The sequence below is a fragment of the Cetorhinus maximus genome, chromosome 10 (assembly GCF_964194155.1).
Source record: "Cetorhinus maximus chromosome 10, sCetMax3.hap1.1, whole genome shotgun sequence".
Lineage (NCBI taxonomy): Eukaryota > Metazoa > Chordata > Chondrichthyes > Lamniformes > Cetorhinidae > Cetorhinus > Cetorhinus maximus.
The window spans coordinates 94,814,481-94,840,460 of NC_135888.1; the positions used below are offsets into that span (position 1 = coordinate 94,814,481).

The 25,980-nt window shown below is 41.7% G+C and overlaps 1 protein-coding gene across 1 annotated transcript in view; it reads left to right on the top strand.

The window, feature by feature from the left end:
* The window catches only part of LOC144685849 (PH and SEC7 domain-containing protein 2-like), a 225,679-nt gene that overhangs the window by 89,410 nt on the left and 110,289 nt on the right, over window positions 1–25,980 (top strand). The window contains exons 4-6 of the mRNA XM_078550800.1: window positions 16,376–16,570; window positions 19,224–19,304; window positions 25,259–25,371. Of these exons, the coding sequence (XP_078406926.1) occupies window positions 16,376–16,570; window positions 19,224–19,304; window positions 25,259–25,371 (389 nt within the window). The remainder of the gene's footprint in view (window positions 1–16,375; window positions 16,571–19,223; window positions 19,305–25,258; window positions 25,372–25,980) is intronic.

A 25,980-nucleotide genomic window follows, 5' to 3' on the forward strand; every position in this document is an offset into this window, starting at 1 on the left:
CTGAAAGCAAAACAGAAAAGCAAGTGACAGATGGCCCTGTGGGAGGAGGAGAGGTTTGGGGAAAAGGATAAAAAACAAATAAATAAAATAAAATAAACTTAAAAATACATATAATAAATAAGTTAAAAAATAAATAAATAAATAAAACTTGGATTTAAAAAGGGGTCAAGATGGAGGAGAGAGTTTATGGTCTGAAGTTGTTGAACTCAATGTTAAGTCTGAAGGGTGTAAGGTGCCTAATTCGAAGATGAGGTGCTGTTCCTCCAGTTTGCATTGGGCTTCACTGGAACATTGCAGCAGGCCAAGGACAGACATGTGGGCATGAGAGCAGGATGGTGTGTTGAAATGGCAAGTGAAAGGAAGGTCTGAGTCATGCTTGCGGACTGAGTGAAGGTGTTCCGCAAAGCGGTTGCCCAGTCTGCGTTTAGTCTCCCCAATGTAGAGGAGACCGCATTGGGAGCAGTGAATACAGTAGACAAAATTGAAGGAGGTGCAAGTGAAGTGCTGCTTCACCTGAAAGGAGTGTTTGGGGCCTTGGATGGTGAGGAGGGAGGAGGTAAAGGGACAGTTGTTGCACTTTCTACGATTGGATGGGAAGGTACCATGGGAAGGGGACGAGGTATTGTGGGTGATGGAAGAGTGGACTCGTGTCACGGAGGGAACAGTCCCTATGGAATGCTAACGGCGAGGGTGATGACGCGACAATGTGATTGGTGGTAGCATCATGCTGGAGTTTGCAGAAATGGCGGAGGATGATCCTTTGAATGCGAACGCCGGTGGGGTGAAAATTGGTATCTGCCATGACCCCTTCAACCTCCACCAATCCAGAATGCTGTAGTTCTTCATTTGACCCTACAAACTATGTGGATAGATTCTAATGGACAACAAATATCCCTTGAAAAGATGGCTACTTGCTTCTCTATGAGAACTTGACACAGAGGCACAGAGGTGCTCCAACCGAAGCTACCTGTTCATTGGGATAAACATCGAGCAGGGCTTTGGTTTTCTGAAGATGTGGTTCTATAGTCTGGACCAGTTGGGTGGTGCCCTGCAGTACACTCTTGCAAGGATCTCATGCATTGTTGTGGTCTACTGCATTCTCCATAATATGACCCTCCAGAGAGTTATGGGTCTTGAAGAGGCTGAAGCGCTGGATGGACACAGATTATCAGGGAAGAAGGGACACAGTAAGTAGAGGATGAAGGGGAGAATGATACAGAACATAGAGGTGTTCCAGCTGCACAGTGAGTTGACCGGGCCTAGCAAGGAGTTTAAGGGTCTCATCAAGATGCCAGTAACATCAGGGATTATCTGTTTCAGGCTTGTCTTAGTTGAGCCTCTCTAATCCAGGAGGAAAGGTTTGGTATGAAAGTCACTTTGAAATGCCTGTGAGAACATTTCCATTGAAGGTATAGCCTAGAAGAGTTCAACTCTTATTCTAATGAAGGATACACATCTCCCCAGAGGTTTCACTGTCACCATGCACAGTTCCTTGCTCCGCTTCATCTGTCTTTTCCTCTACCGCCAAAAACAAGGAGGCTTCATGTGTCAACATTTACATGGTGTTCATAGGACAAAAAAGTGCAGAGTTATATATTGTAGCCACCCCAGTGACCTACTCAGTGACGTGAGGCCTCCGCTCTTGGCCACTTCTGAGGTTGCCATTCTCGTGGCATTGGATGAGGTGGAGGCAGCCTGCTCATTTGTGGCTGAGATGCAGATGGTGGCTGTCCTTATTGTGAAGGTTGTGGTAGGGGCATCTCTAGAGGCTGCTGCATAGCAACATAGGAAAAGGAATAGGCCATTCAGCCCATCGAGCCTGATCCATCATTCAATGAGATTATAGCTAATCGTCTACCTCAACACCACTTTCCCCCGCTATCTCCATATTCCTTGATGTCGTTAGTCTCCAGAAATCTATCAGTTTCTGTTCTGAAAATGCTCTATGATTGAGCTTTCACAGCCCTCTGGGGTAGAGAATTCCACAGATTCACCACACTTTAAGTAACATTCCTCCTCATCTCAGTCTTAAATGGCTTACCTCAAGATTATGTCCCCTAGTTTTAGGCTCACCAGCCAGGGGAAACATCTTATCTACATCTACCCTGTAACGCCCTGTAAGAATTTTGCAAGTTTCACCCCTCATTCTTCAAAACTCTAAGGAATACAGACCCAGAATTGGGAGGTGGTGGCGTAGTGGTATTATCACTGGACTAGTATTCCAGAGACCCAGGGTAATGCTCTGGGGTCCCGGATTCAAATCCCAACATTGCAGATGGCAAAATTTGAATTCAATAAAAAAGAAACCATTGTCGTAAAACCCCATCTGGTTCACTAATATCCTTTAGGGAAGGAAAACTGCCATCATTACTTGGCCTGGTTGACATGTGACTCCTGACCTTATTATAGCCTTGAACAAAAGAGCTGAACTCCAGAGATGAGAGTGACTTCCCTTGACATCAAGGCAGCATTTGACCAAATGTGGCATCAAGAAGCCCTAGCAAAATTGGAATCAATGGGAATCAGGGCAAAACTCCAAGCTGGTTGGAGTCATACCTAGCATGAAGGAAGATGGTTATGGTTATTGGAGGTCAATCATCTCCCAGCTTGGGCTGACAAGTGGCAAGTAACATCCACACAAGCGCCAGGGAATGACCATCTCCAACAAGAGAGAATCTAACCATCACCCCTTGTCATTCAGTGGCATTACCATCGCTGAATCCCCTACTATCAATATCCTGGGATTGCCATTGACCAGAAACTGAACTGGACTAGCTATATAAATACTGTAGCTACAGGAGCAGGTCAGAGGCTAGGAATCCTGCGGTGAATAACTCACCTCCTGACTCCCCAAAGCCTGTCCACCATCTAGAAGGTACAAGTCAGGAGCGTGTTGGAATATTCTCCACTTGCCTGGCAGCTCCAACCACACTCAAGAAGCTTGACACCATCCAGGACAAAGTAGCCGCCTGATTGGCACCTTCTCCACGAACATTCACTCCCTCTACCATCGAAGCACTGAGGCAGCAGTGTGCAGCATCTACAAGATGCACTGCAGTAACTCACCAAGCCTCCTTAGACAGCACCTTCCCAACCAACGACCACTACTATCTAGAAGGACCAAGACAGTAGACACATGGGAACACCACCATCTGGAAGTTCCCCTCCAAGTTACTCACCATCCTGATGCAAATATATTGCCGTTCCTTCACTGTGGCTGAGTCAAAATCCTGGAACTCCTTACCTAACAGCACTGTGGGTGTACCTACATCTTATGGACTGCAGCAGTTCAAGAAGGCAACTCACCACCACCTTCTCAAGGACAATTGGGGATTGACAATACACCTGACCTAGTCAGCGATGCCCACATCCCATGAATGAATAATAAAAAAAGTCTCCCAATCTTTCCTCATAATACAACCCTGCCATCCCAGGGATTAATCTCCGTTGCATTCCCTCTATGGCAGGTATATTCCATAAGGGGACCAAAACTGTACACAATACTCCAGGTGATATCTCACCAAGGCTCTATACAATGGCAGTAAGACATCTTTACTCCTGTACCCAAATCCTCTTGCGATGAAGGCCAAAATACTATTTGTCTTCCTAATTGCTTGCTGCACCTGCATGCTAACCTTTAGTGACTCATGAACAAGGACATCCAGGTCCCTTTGGACACCCGCACTTCCCAACTTCTCACCATTTAAGAAATATTCAGCCTTCCTGTTTTTTTCTACCAAAGTGAATAACTTCACACCTATTCACATTATATTCCATCAACCATGTTCTAGCCCATTCACTTAGCCTGTCCAAGTCTTCTTGAAGCCTCCTTGCATCCTCCTCACAACTTAAGTTCCCACCCAGTTTGGTGTCATTAGCAGATTTAGAAATATTACAAATTGGATCCACATCCAAATCATTTATATGGATTGTGAACTGATGTGGACTTGGTGCTGATCCTTGCGGTACCCAATTAGTAGTAACCTGCCATCCTGAGAAATATCCGTTTATTCCTACTCTCTGCTTTCTGTCTGCTAACCAATCCTCAAACCATACTAGTATATTTCCCCCAATCCCTTGTGCTGTGATTTTATTTACGAACATCCTATATGGGACCTTATCAAAAGCCTTCTGAAAATCCAAATACACTACTTGTTTTCCTTTATCAATACTACAAATAATATCCTCAAACTCCAACAAGTTTATCAAACATGATTTCCCTTTCAGAAATCCATGTTGACTCTACCCAATTTTATGATTCTTTTCTAAGTGTCCAGTTATCACATCCTTTATAATAGATTCTAACATCTTCTCTACTACTGACGTTAAACTAACAGGTCTGTAGTTCTCTATTTTCCCTCTTCCTTCTTAAATAGTGGGGTTATATTTGCTACTTCCGGTCTGCAGGAACCTTTCCAGAATCTATAGAATTTTGAAAGATAACCATCAATGCATCCACTATCTTTCTAACCACCTCCTTTAACACTCTGGGATGAAGCTCATCTGGTCCAGGTGATTTATCAACCTTCAGTCCAATGACATAATTGCAGGGTCAGCCTCCATCCCTTGGCCCTGTTACACAGATGATCCCTCAGTCAGAGGGGCCAAGTGTGTTATTGATGATGGTGGTGACGGGTGGCCCCTCATCCTCCTCTGTGATAGTCTCAGTCATTGGCTGGAACTCCAGATGGCTAGAGGGGAGCATCAGCTAGTGCGCAATTGGTATGCCCTCCAAACAACACTGACTGGTCAAGGCTATATAGTGTAGCATTCATCCTGTGAACATCAGTGTGCAGTTCCTGCACGTATTCCAAGTGCTGTCGCATATGGCCCGCCATGAAATTTGTCACACTCTTGATGGAGGTGATCATGTGTTCAAATCCCTGATCCATGGTGATGCACATGCGCTGAATGGACTACTCCATTCTCATTCCATGACCGTATACTGCCTCAGGGAGCTCTGACATGTGGCAGCACATCTGTTGCTGCTGATCAGAGCCTCCTTTACTATGTTTCCTGAGACCTAGCATACAACAGCTGATCAGGGCTGTGTCTGACTTTTATTCTCTGAGGGGGGCTGCCCACAGCTGTCTCTGCCTGTCAACTACTCCTGTTCATCACCCAGTGCCACCCTATCTAATTGCGCACAAGGATCCTCCAAAGTGGCTATCTGCGCTGGTGGAGGATGCCCTTGTAAGATTTGACAGTTCTTTGGTCTGAGCTCAACTCTGGCAGCGCTTTGCTCCATGATGGTTCAGGAATCAGTCTTATCGCCTCAGCATCAATATCTGTGGGAGACACAAGAAGAGACCTGAGGCTTCCCAATACGGATGAGTCTTCGACATGCTGTCAGACAGGTAGGAGCTCAATGCACCCCCTAAATGTAAGCATTGCAGTTTATTCGCTCTCTGCAATGGAGCTGCCATTCCTGCCTTCCCAACATGCCTTTGTTTAGCGACCTTAGTGACATCCATGGCTTCCCCTTCAACTGTGGTGTTGGCATGCAGGTAAGGAATTCCTCCTCACTTCTGGGCCCTCTCTTGGACATTGTGTGCTTGTTTCTTTTGCAATGACAAAGAAAGAGATACGGCATTGCTGGTCTTCAAGGCCAATGCCAATGTCTCATATACATAAGAAGCTGTATGTTTCAGTCCTGGCAGGTCCTCAGCAGCACTATGGCTCTAAGCTATTCTGAGAGGTCACCTAGTGCCTGGCACATACTTCTCCCATGAGAACATAAGTAAACTAACCAAGAGACTGCAACTTCTTCAAAGACAAAGAAAGAAACATTTGATCTCTAGAAAAGATGACAATAGACTGTGTTTATCGCTGATCACTATTTATTATCCAGCATTGATTATGCCAGGTGTGCAGACCCTTTATTTTTATATCTTAATTTTAAAGGAATATCTCCCTACATTTAGGGAGACTTTTTACACACTATGGGCTGAATTTTCCCCCCATTGGAGGGGGGGGAGATTGATGGGCGAGCGCGTGCAGGCACGCTTCCGATCATTGCTCCCAATTGGAGGCCCGGCGCCATTTTACGTGGGCAGGCCAATTAAGGCCCACCCAGCGTGACGTCTGCAGGAAAGTGCTATGCACTCCCTGTGTGAGGGGGTGGCGGTACAGCCTAAAATCGAGAGTGCGCTCTTTCGCACACTGGCCATTGACAGGCTGGTGGGCTCGCAGCTGATTTTGCTGCGCCCCCGCCTTCCTGAAAATTTAATTGATTAGGGAGTGATGTTGGGAGTTCCGCCCAACGTCATCCCGCGTCATTTTACGCGTTGGTGAGCGGGCCCCGTCCCGCTTGCCGACAGTAAAATCCTGCCCTATAGGTTAGAAATTGGTATGCATTGTGCTTATTTCTTTTTTAGGTGTATAAAATGGGTGCAAAGCACACCAATTTAATAAAAGGATGGCCTGTACACAGTCTGCAAAGATGTTGGTCCTTTTGCTAAATTCATGAAGCCCATTCATTAGGCATTAGGTCCCTTGCATATGTTAATGTGGACCAGCTGAGTTAAGGATAATAAGGTTTACATGTAGTTTAACCAGTGATCCTCAAAGGGGCAGCTGAAGGCTGCCATCAAAATTTCTTAACTGAATGTGGAATCAAGAGGGGTTATAATGTTCCTCCTGGCTCTACAAACAGTCCCAAAAACAGTTAGCAGCTCATGCTTGCTCCAGCCCCTACCACTCAGATCTGCCCGAACAGTACTACTGGCTTTGCAGTGGCCCAAAATTAATGACTGTTTTACTAACAAGACGCCTGGGGACTTAAAGCAGGCACAGGTTGTTCCAGTTCATTCTAGTTTACCGGCACTGTTCAATTTCTATCTTTTTGCACCTATGAGTTTTATGATTCCCCTGCGGATCTGGCAATTGTCAAGCTTTTTTTCCTCACAAATGGGTGAAATTAACATTTTTATGTTCCATTATGTGTTCCAACCAAGACCCAAGCCAGGTATAATTGGTTCTCATGGTACGAAATATCTGTAGTACAAACACATATTTTCCTGTTGCAATTAATCTAGAGGTTTTGATGGCTTTAATTAGTTTATGGTCTGTATTTTAGAAGATTCTGTGGCTAAAAGCTTGGATGATGGTTAGCTTTTTTTCTATTAGCTAAAAGCCTTTTGCCAGCATTCCGTTTAAGAGCTGAACTCCATTTTGTTTCGTCAATTTTCAAGATGAAATTCAATTTTAGGTAATTTCCTCATGTAACCTTGAAGGCACTCTTCAGTCAATTAGTGGGGCACTGTTCCTACAGTACTGTTCAAACAAGAGCAGGAAGTTCTGGTGTCTGGGCCATTATTGCCCCTTGGACCTATACAGTTATTACGCCTCAAAAGTCATTTCCAGTGAAGTACTTTGTTATGTACTGAAGATGTGAAAAGTACTAGTTATTTTCTTTTGTTAGTTTGTTAAGCCAATCAGTTAATCAGGTGCAAATGTGATGCCCACTTTGCATGTGCAATACTTGCAAATATTGAGTTTTTCCATAGATTGTGTATTACTGTAAATTATACATTAATGTGATAAGTTTTCTTTCCTGTGCAGTTGGCCAGGAGACATTTTTTGGCAAGTGTATTTGCTATGCCCATAACATTTGGGCAGTTGCTTTTCTAAGGGTTACTCTCCCTTTATTTATGCTATTTGGAAAAAAGAGGAAGAACAATGAAGGGTTGTCAGGTAGATGAGGCTGCACTGGAGCTAGACTGCAGCCTCCAATCCTCATTTACAGGAGTGACCTCGCTGACCTGAATACAAAGATTCCAGGGGCAGGACTTTTAGGTTGGCATACAGGCGTGATTGGCAGGCCCAGGAGCGTTCGAGGAATGGACTGCCGCCCACGATTGGCCCCCCAACCGCAATTTCACGCTGGCTGGCCAATTAATGGCCAACCAGCTTGAAACGCGTGCTGAAATGCTCAGCTCTACTGGGGTGAGGGTGGGAGGAGGGCAGGCACTGACATAAGCTCGAGAGCTGCCTCAGGGAGCTGAAGAATTTAAAACAATAAATAAAAATTTTAAAATCCGGAAAAAAATGTCCACACATCAAAATCAGTCACCTGAACATATAAATGATGAAAATTCTGTCCATACATTTTTATTTTATTTAATAACGGAAACCTCATCCCGTCCTTGGATGAGGTTTCATCAAAAATGCAAAGTCTGCCTGGTAGATTCGCTCTTCTGTCAACCATAAGGTTGGACGGACCACAAAAAATTGGGGACAATTAGAACCTTAATGGGCTTAATTGCCCTCTAATTGTCAGCGGGCGCGCCTCCGACTTTTGCACGTGCCCGCGTTATTTTATATTCGAGTGGGTCAGGCGCGCGCCCGCACGCCAAGCTAAAAATTCTGCCCCAGGTCTGTAACAACAGAAAGTACATTTATATAGTGCATTAATGTGGAAAGTGTCACTAAGGTGCTCTTCATAGGAAGGAGAAAATTTAAAATGAGGGATGATGGAGTGGTCACTAAGACTTGAAGAGGCCATCAAAAGCTTGAAAAGATGAGTTTTGAGAAAGCTTTTAAAGATAGAGAGAGAAATGGAGAAGGGGGGAAGGAGGTTTAAGCAGATGATTCCAAAGAGTATGATCGAAGCAGTTGAAAGCTCTGCCAACAGTGTTGGAACAAAGGGACAGGGAGATGCACTAATGCCCAAAGTTGGATGGCTGAAGGATGCAGCATGGGATGTAGAATTGGTTGAGGTTGCAAATTCAGACATGAATTGCTGCTGGAGAATGTGAGTGAGGTTGTGAAGGGATTTTTAAGATGAGGATAATAAAAGATCCAGACAATTTTTGTAAAGCTTAAAAAAGATTACAAGCAATTCATCTGAGAGAATTTACTTTTAAGTTGTCGCATCCCTTAAATGTACCAATCACCACTTGACAGCAGCAAGCTCCTAACTGCCAGATTTAAGAAGACCTAATAAAATTATGCAGGGTCAGCATACTAACAGACGCATTAACACAATGGCCTGAATTTTCCCTTCGGCGATTTGGGGGCGGGGCCCGCTCGCCGACAGGAAAATGACGCGGGATGACATTGGGAGGAAGCCCCAACGTCATCCCTGTCCTTTTAAATTTTTAGGAAGGCGAGTGGGCAGCGAAATCAGCTGTCTGCCCGCCGACCTGTCAATGGCCAATTGAGGCCATTGACAGGCTAATTAAGATAATTAAAGACCTGCCCGTCTAACCTTAAGGCTGGCGGACAGGCCAGGAGCCCCAGCGGGCTTCTGATAATGCATGAAACCTCATCCACTGGCGGGATGAGGTTTCATGTCCATTTTTAAGAAGTGTAATAAAGTTTATGTCCTTTTTATTAACATGTTCCATCTCGTGTGACATTATCACATGAGGGGGACATGTTAATAATTTTTTAATTTTTCTATTTTTAAAGATTTTTGCGCTGCCAGTAATCTCCCTGAGACAGCACTTTCTCTCAGGGAGCAGTGCGCTCTTTCACATGCGCGCACTTTGCAGCTGGGGATTCCCTCTCCCCCCCCCCCCCCTGCACAGGAAGCGCATAGCGCTTCCCGTTGGGCAGGCCACTGGGTGGGCCTTAATTGACTCGCCCACTCAAAATGGTGGCGGGGGTCAGCTGTCCGCCCGCCGCCGAGCCAGTGGGGCCCGCACGCCCACCAAGGGCAAAATTCTGCCCAATATGTGATCGACACCCGATCAGAAAAATCTATCACACTGTTTTAGTCCTTTTTCTTAATCTATTGATAATGTTTCCTTTCAGATTAAATTTAACTGTTCTAAAACATTTCATGTTTTAATTAGAGAGTAAACAGACTTAAATGCAGTTTAAAACACCGAGGGAAGAGGGATTTTCACAGTTTGAAACAGCGAGAGGAGAGCCAGGACTTTTACAGTTTAAAACAGTGAGAGGAGAGCTGGGATTTTTACAGTTTAAAACAGCGAGAGGAGAGCTGGGATTTTTACAGTTTAAAACAGTGAGAGGAGAGCTGGGATTTTGTTTAAAACAGCGAGAGGAGAGGCGGGATTTTCACAGTTTGAAACAGCGAGAGGAGAGCCGAGATTTTCACAGTTTAAAACAGCGAGAGGAGAGCCGGGATTTTCACAGTTTGAAACAGCGAGAGGAGAGCCGGATTTTCACAGTTTGAAACAGCGAGAGGAGAGCCGGGATTTTCACAGTTTGAAACAGTGAGAGGAGAGCCGGGATTTTCACAGTTTAAAACAGCGAGAGGAGAGCCGGGATTTTCACAGTTTGAAACAGCGAGAGGAGAGCCGGGATTTTCACAGTTTGAAACAGGGAGAGGAGAGCCGGATTTTCACAGTTTGAAACAGCGAGAGGAGAGCCGGGATTTTCACAGTTTGAAACAGCGAGAGGAGAGCCGGGATTTTCACAGTTTGAAACAGCGAGAGGAGAGCCGGGATTTTCACAGTTTGAAACAGCGAGAGGAGAGCCGGGATTTTCACAGTTTGAAACAGCGAGAGGAGAGCCGGGATTTTCACAGTTTGAAACAGCGAGAGGAGAGCCGGGATTTTCACAGTTTGAAACAACGAGAGGAGAGCCGGGATTTTCACTGTTTAAAACAGTGAGATGAGCCAGGAGCACACAAAGAGCGGACCTGCGTGAGAAGCGCAGCAACGGCAGGAGGTACAAACCGGCGGCAGAGAACCCCTTCAACCTGTTTCTACCTGCGACAGCCAGAGTGTGACATCACAGGAAAACAGGTAGGTGATTGGTGGGTATCTCTTCCCTGCCTCTTTTGATTGGCCGAGTGGTTTAAATCAGGAGACATTATTATAGCTGTCGAGTACAGTTAAGAAATTCACTTTTAAAATATTTAACACCTAAATTAATTAATTAAATAAAATAGAGATGGCTGGGCAGGCAATGTGTTGCAGCTGTAGTATGTGGGAGCTGGTGGACACCAGCGCGATCCACGGTGACCACATCTGCAGCAAATGTTGGCTGCTTGAGGAACTTCAACTCAGAGTTGATGAGCTGGAGTCCGAGCTGCAGACACTGTGACACATCAGGGAAGGGGGAGAGTTACCTGGACACTGTGTTTCAGGAGGCAGTCACACCCCTTAGATTAATTACATCAAATTTAGTCCATGGTCAGGGACAGGAGGGCATGACTGCGAGTGAGGCAGGTATGGCGATCCAGTTTAAGGAGGCAGTCACAGCCCTTAGATTAATTACATCAAATTTTGCCCATGGCCAGAGACAGGAGGGTGTGACTGCGAGTGAAGCAGGTATGGGGATCCAGAATTTAGCTTTGGAAGAGCCTCAGCCAGTGAAGAGGCGAACGATAATCAAAGTGTGACAGGAAAGGGCAAACAATATAAGCAGAAGAGTGCAGCAGAAATTAGAACCAGAATGAGTAATAATGGTAAAAAGTCAAAGCTTAAGGTTCTTTATCTGAATGCCCGCAGCATTTGTAACAAGATAAATGAGTTGACGGCACAAATAGAAATAAATGGATATGACTTGATAGCTATTAAAGAGACGTGGCTGCAGGGTGACCAAGACTGAGAACTCAATATTCAAGGTTATTCAACGTTCCGGAAAAATAGGCAAAAAGGAAAAGGAGGAGGGGTGGCTTCGTTAATAAAGGAAGGTATCAGTGTGGTGGTGATTAGTGATATAGGTGCCATAGACCATGATGTGGAATCAGTTTGGGTGGAAATAAGGAATAGCAAGGAAAAGAAGTCACGGATGGGAGTTGTCTATAGGCCCCCAATGAGTTACCTCACTGTAGGACAAAATATAAATCAGGAAATAATGGAGGCATGTAAGAAGGGCGCTACAATTATCATGGGTGATTTTAATCTGCATATTGACTGGACAAATCAGATTGGCAGGGATAACATAGAAGACGAATTTGTAGAGCGCATCATGGATTGTTTCTTAGAGCAATATGTTGCAGAACCTACCCAGGAACAGGCTATTTTAGATCTAGTAATGCGTAATGAGGTAGAATTAATAAGAGATCTCACAGTTAAGGATCCTCTAGGGGAGTAGCGATCACAACATGGTAGAATTTGGACTTCAGTTTGAGCGTGAGCAACTCGGATCTCAAACCAGTGTCCTCACTTAAATAAGCTCAATTACAGAGGTGTGAAGAAAGAGTTGTCTAAAGCGGGCTGGGAAAATAGACTAAGGGGAAGGTTAGTGGATGAGCAGTGGCAGACATTTAAGCAGATATTTCATAACGCTTAGCAAAAAATTATCCCGGTCAAAAAGAAGGACTCGATAAGAAGGATGGACCACCCATGGTTAACAAAGGTGGTCAAAGAGAGTATCCAATCAAAAACTAAGACATGCAAAGCAGTGAAAACTAGTGGTAGGCCAGAGGATTGGGAATTTTTTAGGAACCAGCAGCCGATGACTAAAAAGCTAATAAAGAGGGAGAAAATTGATTATGAAAATAAATTGGCAAGAAATATAAAAACAAACAGCAAGAGCTTCTACGGGTATATAAAAAGAAAGAGAATAGCTAAAGTGAGTGTGGGACCCTTGGATGATACGACTGGAGAATTGATAACGGGGAACAGGGAAATGGCCGATAATTTAAACCAATATTTTGCATCGGTCTTCACGGTGGAGGACACTATAAACATCCCAAAGATATCAGATAAGCAAGGAGCTAATGGAAGGAAAGATCTTGTAACATACTCTATCACGAGGGACAAAGTATTTGAGAAACTAATGGGACTAAAGGCAGACAAGTCGCCAGGACCTGATGGCCTGCATCCAAGGGTTTTAAAGGAGGTGGCTGCAGAGATAGTGGAGGCGTTGGTCGAAATATTCCAGAACTCACTGGATTCCGGGAGGGTCCAAACAGATTGGAAAACCACTAATGTGATGTCTCTGTTCAAGAAGGGAGGGAGACAAAAGGCAGGAAACTATAGGCCAGTCAGCCTAACATCTGTCATTCGGAAAATGCTAGAGTCCATTATTAAGGAAGAAATAGCAGGACATTTAGAAAAGCTTAACGCGATCAAAGAGAGTCAACATGGTTTTGTGAAAGTGGAAATCATGTTTGACAAATTTGCTAGAGTTCTTTGAGGTTTTAATAAGCAGAGTTGATAAAGGGGAACCAGTAGATGTAGTGTATTTGGATTTCCAGAAGGCATTTGATAAGGTGTCACATAAAAGGTTATTGCACAAGATAAGAGCTCACGGTATTGGGGGTAATGTATAAGCATGGATTGAGGATTGGTTAACACACAGAAGACAGAGAGTCGGGATTAATGGGTCTTTTTTGGGTTGGGAAGACTTGACCGGTGGAGTGCCACAAGGATCAGTCCTAAGGCCTCAATTATTTACTATCTATGTTAATGACTTGGAGGAGGGGGCAGAGTGTAATGTATCCAAATTTGCTAATGATACAAAAATAGGTGGGAGGGCAAGTTGTGATGAGGACATAAGGAATCTGCAAGAGGATATAGACAGGTTGAGTGAATGGCAAAAACTTGGCAGATGGAGTTTAATGTAGGGAAGTGTGAGGTCATGCATTTTGGTAGGAAGAATCAAAAGGCAGACTATTATTTAAATGGAGAGAGACTCCAAAAAAGTGCAGCACAGAGGGATCTGGGTGTTCTTGTGCATGAAACACAAAAAAATTAGCATGCAGGTGCAGCAAGTAATTAAGAAGGCAAAGGGAATTTTAGCCTGTATTGCTAGGGGTCAGAGTTTAAAAATAGGGAAGCCTTGTTACAACTGTACAGGGTGTAGGTGAGGCCACACCTGGAGTACTGTGTACAGTTTTGGTCCCCATATTTAAGAAAGGATATACTGGCATTGGAGGAAGTTCAAAAGAGATTCACTTGGCTGATTCCTGGGATGAAGGGGTTGACTTATCAAGACCGGCCTTTATTCATTAGAGTTTAGAAGATCTTATTGAAACGTACAAGATTCTGAGGGGTCTTGACAGGGTAGATGTTGAGAAGATGTTTCCAATAGTGGGGGAATCTCGAACTAGGAGACATCGTTACAGAATAAGGGGACACTCATTTGAAACTGAGATGCGAAGGAATTTCTTCTCTCAGAGGGTAATGAATGTCTGGAATTCTCTACCTCAGAGTCTTGTGGAGGCTAGATCACTGAAAGTATTTAAAGAGGAGGTAGATTGATTTTTGAAATATTAGGGAGTTGAGGGCTATGAGGAGCTGGAATGAAAGAGGAGTTGTGGCCTGGGGCAGATCAGCCATGATCTTATTGAATAGCGGGGCAGGCTTGAGGGGCCGAATGGCCTAGTCCTGCTCCTGTTTCTTATGTTCTTATTTCTTATTAGTTTTTCACTGTGAGTTTCTCGATTAGTGAAATTTGTTTTAAAATTGGATTGATTCAGAAGAGGGAGATGGGTAATTAAATGATTTAGTTTGCTCTCCACCATAAAGAATTCTTTATTTTCTTAATGTGAAATCCAGTTGCATTGTCCCACACTGAATTGTCAAGGAACTAATTGTACAGAAAATAATTTGTAGAATTTTCAACTGAATTGGGTGATGTGTTACATTGCATTACTAGTTGAAGCCTGTTTTGGAATTGTGGCTTGTTGTGGAAGTGATTTTCAATCACAATTACAAAACTGTTCTTTGTATCTCTTAGAAACTCCCAGGATCTATCCTTGATCATCTCCTCTTCTACATCTCATCTACAAACTGTACTTTAGCAGCATCATCTGAAGACAAACCATCAGCTTCCACATATGCTGATAGCACACAGCTCCCTCTTTCTACCACCTGCCTTGATACTTTCAGTGCTTTTTTGTTGTCAGATTGCTTAACTGACATTGAGTCTTGGATGTGTCACAATATCCTTCAGTTCAACATTGGGTATACTGCCATCACAGATTCCATCAGCCTCTTCATCCACTGCCTCAGATTGAGCAAGACTGCAAGTCTTGGCATTCTACTTGATCCAGAACTACTGATCCAACATCCTCTCAAACTCTATGACCACCTAGTTCCAAGTCTGAATGCTGCTGGCCTCTCCCTCAGCCTTATCTTAACTGCTGAAACTCTGATCCAGTCAATTTCACCCAAGCCTCTGCTGTCATCGCTCCTCTCCTTGCTGAACTACATTGGTTCCTGAAACTACAATGCCTCCAATTTAAAATTCCCATACTTCTGCTTAAATTCCTTCATGGCTTTGCTTGCCTCTATCTGTAACTTCCTGCTGCTCCTCAAACCTCTGAGGATGCTGCAATCTTTCAACCCTGGCCTCTTCTGCATTCTCCAGTTCTTTTGCACTACCATTAGTGGCTGGGCCATCAACTGCTTAGACCCATGGTCTGGAATTTCCTCCCCAAATTCCTCAACGTCTCCAACACCCTCTCTTTATTTAAGATGCTCCTTAAAACTTACCTCTTTGATGAAGCTTTTGGCCACCAATCCTAATAAGACCACTTCCAATATCACCTCCGTCTGCTTGGTATCATTTTTGTCTGATTGTACCACTCAAGCACCTTGTAACCTTTTCCTACTTTAAAGACACTGTAGGGGTATTTTAAGGGTCTTTTTCCCCTGGTAGAAAAGTTGGTCTTGAATCGACTGACAAAAAAGGCTGCCCCGCAGTAATAATACTCTGGGGGGCGGTCTTAACAAGCTGAGAGTGGGACTTCCACACCTCAAGGAATGGAAGTACTACTCTCAAGAGCTGCTGGCAAATTAACGCCAGAGCACAGTAATAGCTGCTGCTGGTAGGTCCAGGGTTTTTGGTCAGGGAGGGATTGGGGACCCTCAGGGAGGGTGGGTGGGGGTTGAGATGCGGAGGGCAGTGGGAAGGTACAAAGGAGGGTACCAACTTGGGTGGAGGGACTGCCACCGATGGGCACAGGATATTCCCCGGAAAAGGTATCGCCCCCTTCCTTCCCACCTTTAGCCTGAGGTTCTGAAAGAGCAGGCTGGCCTCCTTTGTTCTGCCTTTCCCTGCACATCATATTATGGCAGCAGAGGTAGAAGGAGGACGTTAACTGCCCATTTATCAGTTAAGTGGCCTCAATAGGCCTAAGTGTGGTGGGCTGGCCTTACCCGCCCGCCATATTTTGGGGAACAGCTCGGGGATGGAGAAGAAGGTGGTGGGTTGACCACCCTTTCTATTTTACATGCCCCCCCCCACTCCCCTGTGCTGCCTGTGCTCCACACGCTGCTGCCTATTGCTCCCCATATAAATGCAAATTATTATCACTAGCAAGGGACAGACTCTCAAAGCAGTATGTATATCTAAACTGTTTCTATTTATTACTATAGTGCATACATTGTTCAAAACATTTCTATCCTGCTTTGTTTAGTTATTTAGCCATTTAACCAGTTGTATTAAAAAAAACATGCAATTTAGAGTTGTACAAAATGAAGTCTATATCTTTTGATTCTAGTGATGCCAATTTTAAGGAAGTCCTATCCGATTCTGATTCAGAAATGGACAGTACAGAACAACTGGAACATGGGAGCACTGACACTTTGGCTAATGGCTGCAAAACAGATATAGATCCTGCAAAAAGACTTGCCAAACGACTGTACAACCTTGAAGGGTTTAAAAGATGTGATGTGGCACGGCACCTTGGAAAGAAGTAAGTTTGCGCATATTACTGGGAATTAATTTTCAGCATTGGCTACTAACTGCTTCTACCAAGTATCAGAATCGATATTCGAATAAGGACAAATATCATTACTGTTCATTTGTGAGCAGGCTGTTCATATGTGCCATAACCATTAACGATGTGCATTAAAGCCAATTTCAGAGTTGCGGGTTATATTGCACCTTAAGTACCTTGTTTATTTTGGGCAGAAACAGCTGTGATAAAAGTCAGAACATTTCTGGATTACTCAGAACAGCTCTGAAGAAGAGTCATATTCGACTCAAAATGTCAACTCAGTTTTTCTCTCTCCACAGATGCTGCCAGACCTGCTGAGTATTTCCAGCACTTTCTGGTCTAAACCACTCAGGCAGGAAAGCAGATTAGAGTTGTTAGCTCTTCTTTTATCACAATATCAATGATCCTGTGAAATTGACTGCACAGATTTTTGTCTGATTGTCATTGATAGAGTGCTCAATGCCTTTTCTTCATTCCTGTGCAATAAGAGTGAGAGCAAGTTTCATTAAGATTGGTCAATCAGCAAACAAGGAACAGAAACAGGAATTTTACACTTACGTTACATTGTACTGGCCCTCACATTAGGCAGGCAGATCATGTTCACATAAATAAGCTCACTGTTAGCAATAGAGACTGTAGTACACAAATTCAGTCCTCATATTTTAGGGATGTAGTACATAAGCCTAGTTATACACAGTAGTTAATTAATTCATGTGTGATTAACCAGCAGAAAATGTATAAATTTCACTTAACCACACTCTGGAGTCAAACTACTCAAATTATAGATATGAGTCAATAACCTCAGAGCTCTGGAAGCGATGGGAAGTCAGAGAAAGATTTGTGTATCATTGGTAGAGCAAAGCTGCAATTTGAAAATAGCATGGCACTGCGAGAAATCACAAGAGCTGCAGCTAGAAAAATAAACCAGTTGTTCGTGCAATGAAGCATGGCTGGATGAAGAACAGTGGGGAAGTTTAGCAGGTGGAGTTGGAGCATTTAAGATGCGAGAATAGTGCTTGGTCAGGACAGATACGGTTATGAATAAAGGTTGTCTTCTTAAGGTAAAGCAAATCTATAAATCAGCTGAATAAACTTGAATACAATTTTAAGGTCAAGAATAGATAAAATAGTATTTTTCTAATGTTGTCAAAGTTAGATTGAAGCAGAATGTGGCTAGAACAGATTAGGTAAGCAAAAAGAATCAGCATTTAAGCATTCCAGCAATAATTTTAATTGTGCAGTTACCCATCAAGAAACAACGATAAAGGCATTCTTATGAATAATTTGAATTCCTGCCTCTTGATCCCCTTGGTACACCCATTAACATGCACCTTAAAGTATGGTACATGGAGGCACACAAATCTTGTTTAAAGGATAATTGAAATGTTAAAACAAAAGTTCAGACTGAATGAGGATGTGGTGGTGTAGTATAGCCGCAGCAAGGTTTCAAATGTTACTTAGTCTGTTTTCATTACATAACTGTATCACACAAAGCTTTATTGCCAGATGGCAGGTGCAGCCATTGGCAGCAGACTACACTGAAGGATGATTCTATAATTCCAGTGGAGAGTGCTACAAACTAGAAGCATGTCTCAGGAAATTTTCTACACCTTATAATATTGGATAGAAAGTGACTATCTCGTACTCACAATTTCTTAACACCCAGCATTTGCAAGGAGTGTATCTCGGAAGCCAGACAGAAAACATGCTGCTGATCTTGACTGGAGGCAGGATGAAGAAGAATTTGTTCTCGACTAACCTTATGAGTATTGACCCATTAGAAATTCAGGGATTAAACTCGTTAGAATTTTTTCAGTTTCTTCTAAGTGTCCAAAATGCTTTTGATCGCAAGCTGGAAAATAGCTCATAGACAGAGAATTAAAGACTAGTAATATCTTAAGGGGCCAGGCAACATCATTACCACTCCTGCATGGGGGAGGGATAGGGAATTCTGTCATTTCAGAGTGGCAACAGGCTACCCTTACATCCTTTTCAGTCTACTCCTGCTTCTCTTGCTGTACATGGCAGTCTGCATGGAAGCATTACCTTTGACAGTATAGGCAGGATATATTGCACAACATACCAAAGTTAAAACAAGTGGGTTCAGGCCCACTCCAGACACTTATACACAAAATTTAGGCTGACATGCCAATATAGCACTGTTGGACGTATTTTCTTCTGGATGAGACGATAAACCGAGGCCCCATCTACCCTCAGGATGTAGAAGATCCCATGGCAGTATTTTGAAGAAGAGCAGGGGAGTTCTGCCTGGTGTCCTGACCAATATTTATTCCTTAATCAATGTCATAAAAGCAGATTATCAGGCCATTTTCATATTGCTGTTTGTGAGATCTTACTGTGTACAAATTCCTTACATTACTATAGTGTCTACACTTAAAAATTACTTGTTTGGCTCTGAAGTGCTTTGGAAAGATGCACTACTTCCTAACCTTACGAGTGCTGACCCACTGTATTTGCACTGTACCACCTCAAAGGACAATATATGCTTCCTGAGATTGGGTGCCCAAAACTGCATGCAGTACTTCAGATGGGATTTGACCAAGCTTTGGCTATCGCTTCCTCCCCTCTGTTTCTTAATCCAATAATTTGGAATTTCTTTCTTTTACAGCAATGATTTCAGCAAGCTAGTGGCCGAAGAATATCTTAGTTTCTTTGACTTCACAGACTTGACTTTGGATAAAGCACTTAGGTGAGTAACAGTTGTAAGATGCAAATATGGCTAAATCTGTTTTTCAAAATAGAAAATAGGATAAATATATTTTGTTAATAAAATATTTATTAATTTCATATAATAGGCTTAATGCAAGTTATTCTTAATACTGTTAAAAATAAGAGTTAAGTTGCACTGATTTTTTAAACTTTACATGAAGCTTTTGATGCAGAAAAATGTGTAGTATACCTTAAAATGATTACTTTGTTATTTCTATGTATCATGTGTAATGACAAACAATATAGGGTAAATTTTAATATGTTGATGAAGGGATGCTTCGTACCATAGGTGGGCAAAATGGACTTTTAGTTTATTTTTAATTATCATTTAATTGGTTTTCTATGATCATTTGAGTGTCCGCGTCCTGGTGATGCCTTCAAAATTATACAAGGTTTAAAAGAAATAAATAGTAGGATTATTTCCATTGGGAATGAGTAATGAGAGGGCAGAAACTTTAGATAATCATCAAAAAAAAGAAATAGGTAGAAAAAATATTTACACAGAAGGTAGTTCGAACATGGACTCCTCTGCCACAAGCTGCTTTCTGTAAATTCCTCTAAAAGGCAATCGGTTAGTTGCTTGAGAAAAAGGAATGCTAAAGGGGATGGGGATCAAGCAGCAGAGTGGGATTGAACAAAATTGCTCATTTAGAGAACGCCAGCATAGATTTGATGACCATCCCCCAGGATGAATTAATTGCCATTGGGAATTTCTGTTAATGCACTTGTTGCTTGGTCTTTGGAGCTCTAAAAATTTAAGTATAACTTTTGGATGAAAGAACACTAGCATACGTGTTGAAAGGTTTGGAATGATTCCTTTTACTGTGGAATTAATACTGTACTCTGAGGAGAAAATAGATTTGCATTTTCTTTATCAAGTCATTTTCAGCAATTTAAAATCAAGTTGCTCACAGGCGGATTTACATTGTCATTTTAAAATGTATACAATTTTCAACTGTATTAATGAAACATTAACAAGTTACAACTCTTAAATATATCAATAATTACTTTGAAACAATATTTTTTAAAAATTACATTTTGACACTGTGCGATTTGTGCTGGTTCATGGCAACGTTTGCTTTTGGCAATATGCAATTAAGTTTGAGCAGAAATTCAGAGTAGGGTGTGGAAAGCACTTTCCAAAACAGGTGCAATTTTGTGTGCAATTTGTGCCAAAATGGCAGATACCGTCCAAAACTGAAAATCTACCCCCTATTCCCCATTTTTAAAGTTTTGTCTACATTGTAATAAGAGCTTAGAATGTGTGCTTAACATAGCTTTCACCAGGTTTGGCCATCTTTAATTAGAATTGTAGAAATTTCAGCATGAAGGAACACTTTTCAGTCCATTCTGCTGATGCAAATTCCCATTTAGTATTATTTACACTCAGCCCAATTCTCTGTTCTTTCCCCATATATCTTAATATTTTTTCTCTTCATGCTTATCTAATTCCTTCTTAAATACTATTACTTACAGCTGCTGTAGCCATATTGCTAACAGGTTATGTATTTGTGGTGTTACGAAGGTATAATATTTTTCATAATATTTTTCTGGTTTGTTGTAAAGTAGTTTATGGGTGAGTGTAGATGGTTTTGTCTGTGTGATTTAATTACATTTGGAGTCAGATAGACTGCAAGCTTGACATTATCAAAAGAAGCTAGGTGTAGAAATGTACTTGAAATGCTAAGGACTAAACATGGATGCTGCCTTAACATCTTAACATGTAAGGTGTGAAGGGAATCTGAATTTTTAGATAAGTGAAGGGATTGTTTGGATTTCAAAGGGATGTTAGTCTGTTTACAAGTAGCCAGATAAGCAAGGCTAAGGAGCGTGTTTATTTTTCCCAAAGGTTACTGACAATATTGGCAACATGAATGTTCTTATATTATGGGAAAGGTACAGTTCCAAAGAAACATGGAACAATGGAATTTATATATTGAAGAGAGAGAAACATATATAAAGGAGAATTAAAGGCTATGTTAAAGGGCCATGTAAGATCTAACAGGAGTGTGTGAAACAGCCTTAGGAAGCCTCCAGTAGTTAAAATTGGAGAAAGCCATTTGGAATTCCACTGTCAAGTGGGCACTGTGTTAATTTGCTGGTTTCTTTTAAAACTAAAATCTATTTTGGACTGTTACCTTAAAGGGGGTGTGTAACTGGGAGTCAGGTTAATTAGGAATTTTAGGATTTGTTATAGTATTAAATAAATATCGTTTTATGCATGTGCTTGAAATCTTTTATTTTGTTAATGAATATTTTAATTTAATTTTTAAGATCTCTAAAGGTCTTGGTGGATTCAGTACTTCTGAATTCAGTGCACATATCTTGCAATAAATACAAATTGCAAAATCATTGTGATAGCATGGCCAAGTTTCCCTTGTGGATTTGGTCCACCTGGCATACATCTTATGCCATGTCATAACAAAATTCGAGGCTCTTTGTGGTATATTTGATATTCCTTAATTGGTTTGGTGTTGGTGAATCTTAAGGCCATGAGTATGAGAAATACATTGAACTCAGAGGTTGGTTTGAGGGATTTTAAAGTGGTGAGACTGTAAAAATGGCTTTATCCATGGCTAACACTTTTCTGGGAATAGAAGATATAACTCTGATTGGGTTACAGAAAGCATCTAAGGGTAAGTTAACAGAATTGGTGGATAAGTTGCAGTTGAGATTAACTGAAGGGGCAAAGAAAGCAGACGTAGTTGAAGTGATAGCACAGCATTTGAAGTTGGAATGGATATCAGAAACCAGTGAGTCAAGCTGGAGATAGTGAAACTTCAGTTGCAAATGAAGCTTGAACATGAACAAGCAATGGAAATGAAAAAATACTTGAACTAGTGGCAAAAGAAAAACAGAGAGAAAGGGCATTCCAAAGGAAGCAAGCAGAAAGGAAACAGAGAGAAAGAAAATGGGAAAAGGAATTGGAACTGGAGAAATTAGCAAGCGAGAAAAGAGAGAATGAGAGAGAGAGAGAGAGTAGAGAATATCCGCTTAGAAAGCTGGAAGTTAAAAAAGAGATTTCAGATGCTGAGGAAGGTTCTGATGCGGAAATAATCACTTTCAATCTAAAGGCCAGTGGAGAGACGTTTAAATTTGTACAAGCTCTTCTGAAGTTTTAAGAAGTGGATGTAGAGGCATTCTTTATCTTATTTGAGAAGATAGCTAAGCAGATGAAATGGCCACTGGAAATCTGGACATTGCTTTTACAGTCTAGGTTGGTAGGTAGAGCACATGAGGTTTATGCTTCACTGTCAGAAGAAGTATCGGTGGATTATGATGCAGTATTCTGGCTATTTTGAGTGCATATGAGTTTGTTCCTGAGGCATACAGGCAGAAATGTAGGAATATAAGGAAACAACCTGGGCAAACTTAAATTGAGTTTGAGAGAATAAAACAAAGTAATTTTGACAGATGGATACGGGCATTAAAGGTAGGCATATGCAGCTCTTAGAGAAGTAATACTTTTGGAAGAATTTAAAGATTCAATTCCTTTGGTAGTGAGAAGTCATGGAGGAACAGAAGGTTAAAACGGCAAGACAAGCTGCGCCCCGGCCAACCTGAAAATGGAATTGATGCGGGGTGACGTCGGGAGTTCCATTCGACATCATCCCACATAATTTTACATCTTCTGATTAGGCACTTTACAGCCTTCCAGACTTAACATTGAGTTCAACAACTTCAGACCATGAGCTCTCTCCTCCATCCTCACCCCTTCTTTTATCCCCTTTTTTCAATATTCATTTTTATTTTTTTATTTTTATTTTTTATCCACTTATTTTTATTTTTATTTATTTTCACTTTTATTCTTCATTTTATCCCCATCTTTTATCCTACTTTCGATATTTTTTCCCATCACCATCCCCTCCCTCCACCCCATTCCCACTAGGGCCATCTGTCACTTGTTCATGTTGTTCTTTCCAAAGTGCTTACCCTTGTCCTGCGATTACCACATTCTGCTTTCTGACCTTAATGCCACCATCAACACCTCCTTTAGCCAGTACCACTACCATTAACACCCATTTGCCCTTTTTTTCATGACATCTTTGTCAATCCCTCCTTTGCCTCCACCTATCGCTGGTCTTCTATCCAGCTTCGCCTGCTCCACCCCTCTTAAATTTCATCACATTTTTACTTCTCTTTAGCTCTGAATAAGAATCATACAGACTCGAAATGTTAACCCTGTCTTTCCTCAGATGCTGTCAGGCCTGCTGAATTTTCTGTTGAATCTGTTTTTGTTTCAAATTTCCAACAGCCACAGTATTTTGCTTTTATCCTGGGATGAGATGTTGACCTTTGATGACAGGCTGCGTAAATTGTTTGTATACTCTCTGGACTTTAGCAGAATGAGTGGTGATCTCATTGAAACATAGAAGATTCTGAATAAACTTGACAGGGTAGACATGAGAGGACACTTTTCCTGGCTGGGAAATCTAAAACATGGGGCCCCAGCTTTAGGTTAATTTATGACTGAGATGAGGAGAAATTTCACACAGAAGACTACCTCTCAGGGTTGTGGATGTTCCATTTTTGAGTATATTTAAAACTGATCGATAGATTTTTGATCTCTCAGAAAATCAAAGGATATTAGGAGTGAGCAGGAAAGCATAGTTGATGTAGAAGACCAGCCTTGATGGTATTGAATAGTGGGGCAGGCTCAAGAGGACAAATGGTTTGCACCTGCTCCTATTATGTTATTAAAGTCTTACCCAGAATGGGTAAGGTGATGGGAACTCCATCAACTCCGAGGCCTTCTCTAATCTTCAAATCACACATTATCCCGACTTGGACATATTTTCCATTCCTTCATCGTCCTTAGGGCAGAATCCTGGAATTACCTATCTTAAAGGCATTATTACAGCACCTTCACTACATGGAATGTAGCTGTTCAAGGAAGCTTCTGAAGCGAATCTAGGGATAGTAAGTAAATGCCTGCCTAGCCAGAGATCCAAAGAATGACTAACATAAATGGTTATAAGCAGCAAGATAATGGGAATATCTTCTCTAAGCTGCACACCACCTTCACTTGGAAATATGCTGCCGTTCTTTCGTCATCACTGGAATTCCTTGCTGAACATTATCAGTACACACGCTGCAGTGGTTCAAGGAGAAGGCCCACCAATTCCTTGTCAGGGCAAATAAGGGAAGGTAATAAAAATACCACTTTACCAACCTCGCCCATAGCCTGAGAACAAACAGTCAAGAAACATGTATTTATCATGTGTCCTGCTCAGGTACACACAAATATTGCAGCTGTCGTATTTTGAGAATCACACTATTGTATGGGGCTTTTGAATATCACTTTATCTTTAAATATAATTGATGTTTAAAATTTAATACCTTTCATATCTTCTTGTTTACAAATAATAATAAAAACCTGCCTCTTTTGGGTACATGAGAACAATCCACCAGTAGATAGCCAGGGTTTAAATGGAGGGAAGTAAGCATGTTTCCCTCCTGCTCTCCCTTCCATTCACAGCAATCTATGAACCAAAGGTTTCAATATGCAAATTGAGTATGCGCATTGGTGAGAACAGCCCCACAACTTACTGGCTCTAATTTTATTTGTATTTACTTCTTAAACTTGGAAATGTGAAATAGCATTGAATCACAGATTTTACATTTCCAATTTTAAGTAAAATTGTGTATTGATGTAGTTGCACTGACAGATTTGTTTTAGCATGTCCCTTCTTTGGACAGCTGCACAGTTTACTCTGTATCAGCACAATGTAGGGAAATCTCAGCAATGTCTGCAAACCATTTGTATGCAAATAATGTGTTTCCATGAGGAAACCAAAGTTGTAACATAGAAATTGTCCTTACAATAATCTATTTAGAAGCAATTGTGCATTTGCAGTCCTCCTGAATAATTGCAAGTATCTACTTTTTTTTGATTAATAGCTAAACAGGTCCTCTGTTCCCTTTTTCCACTAGGAGATTCTTAAAAGCTTTCCCACTGATGGGTGAAACGCAGGAGCGTGAGAGAGTTCTGATCCATTTTTCTAAGAGATACTGCCAATGCAATCTTGACTGTATCAACTCTGAAGGTATAGAAATAGTCACAAGTGTAATTAAAAGGTGCCATTATGCATAAATGATTAATTAGCATAAATTGGTTATTAGTATAGATTTCAGAAAAGAAAAAATGTATATAAAGGGACTTGATTCTTCATATTGGTTTCAGTTGTATCTTTGTGGCAGATTCTGGCAAACTTTTTTAGTGTCTCCTAAGCTGTGTTTTACACAATGAGAGAACTCCAAAATGTTGCAGTTAAAAATTACTCATGCTTTATACAAAGATACCACCCCATGTGGATTATATTTATTTGTGTAAGTATGTGAATGGAAAAGAATGTGTTGCGCCGTCCGTGCACAGAGCTATGAGAATCTGCTAAACAGAGCAGAAATGGGAATTTGGTGAGAGTGGGAGTTTAATACAGAGGGGGAAGGAAGTACCAAGTTCTTTAAGCCGGGGCAACAGTAAATAATCACAGGGGAGGAAATAGAGAAAGTGACACCATAATCAACAGACAGAGAGGAGCAATAGAACCTGTGGAAATGAAGATAAGTGTATAGGAAAGAATTTAAATATCCCTTTGTTTGATTATAATCTGTAGTGAACGTTCGAACATACATACATATGAACATACAAATTA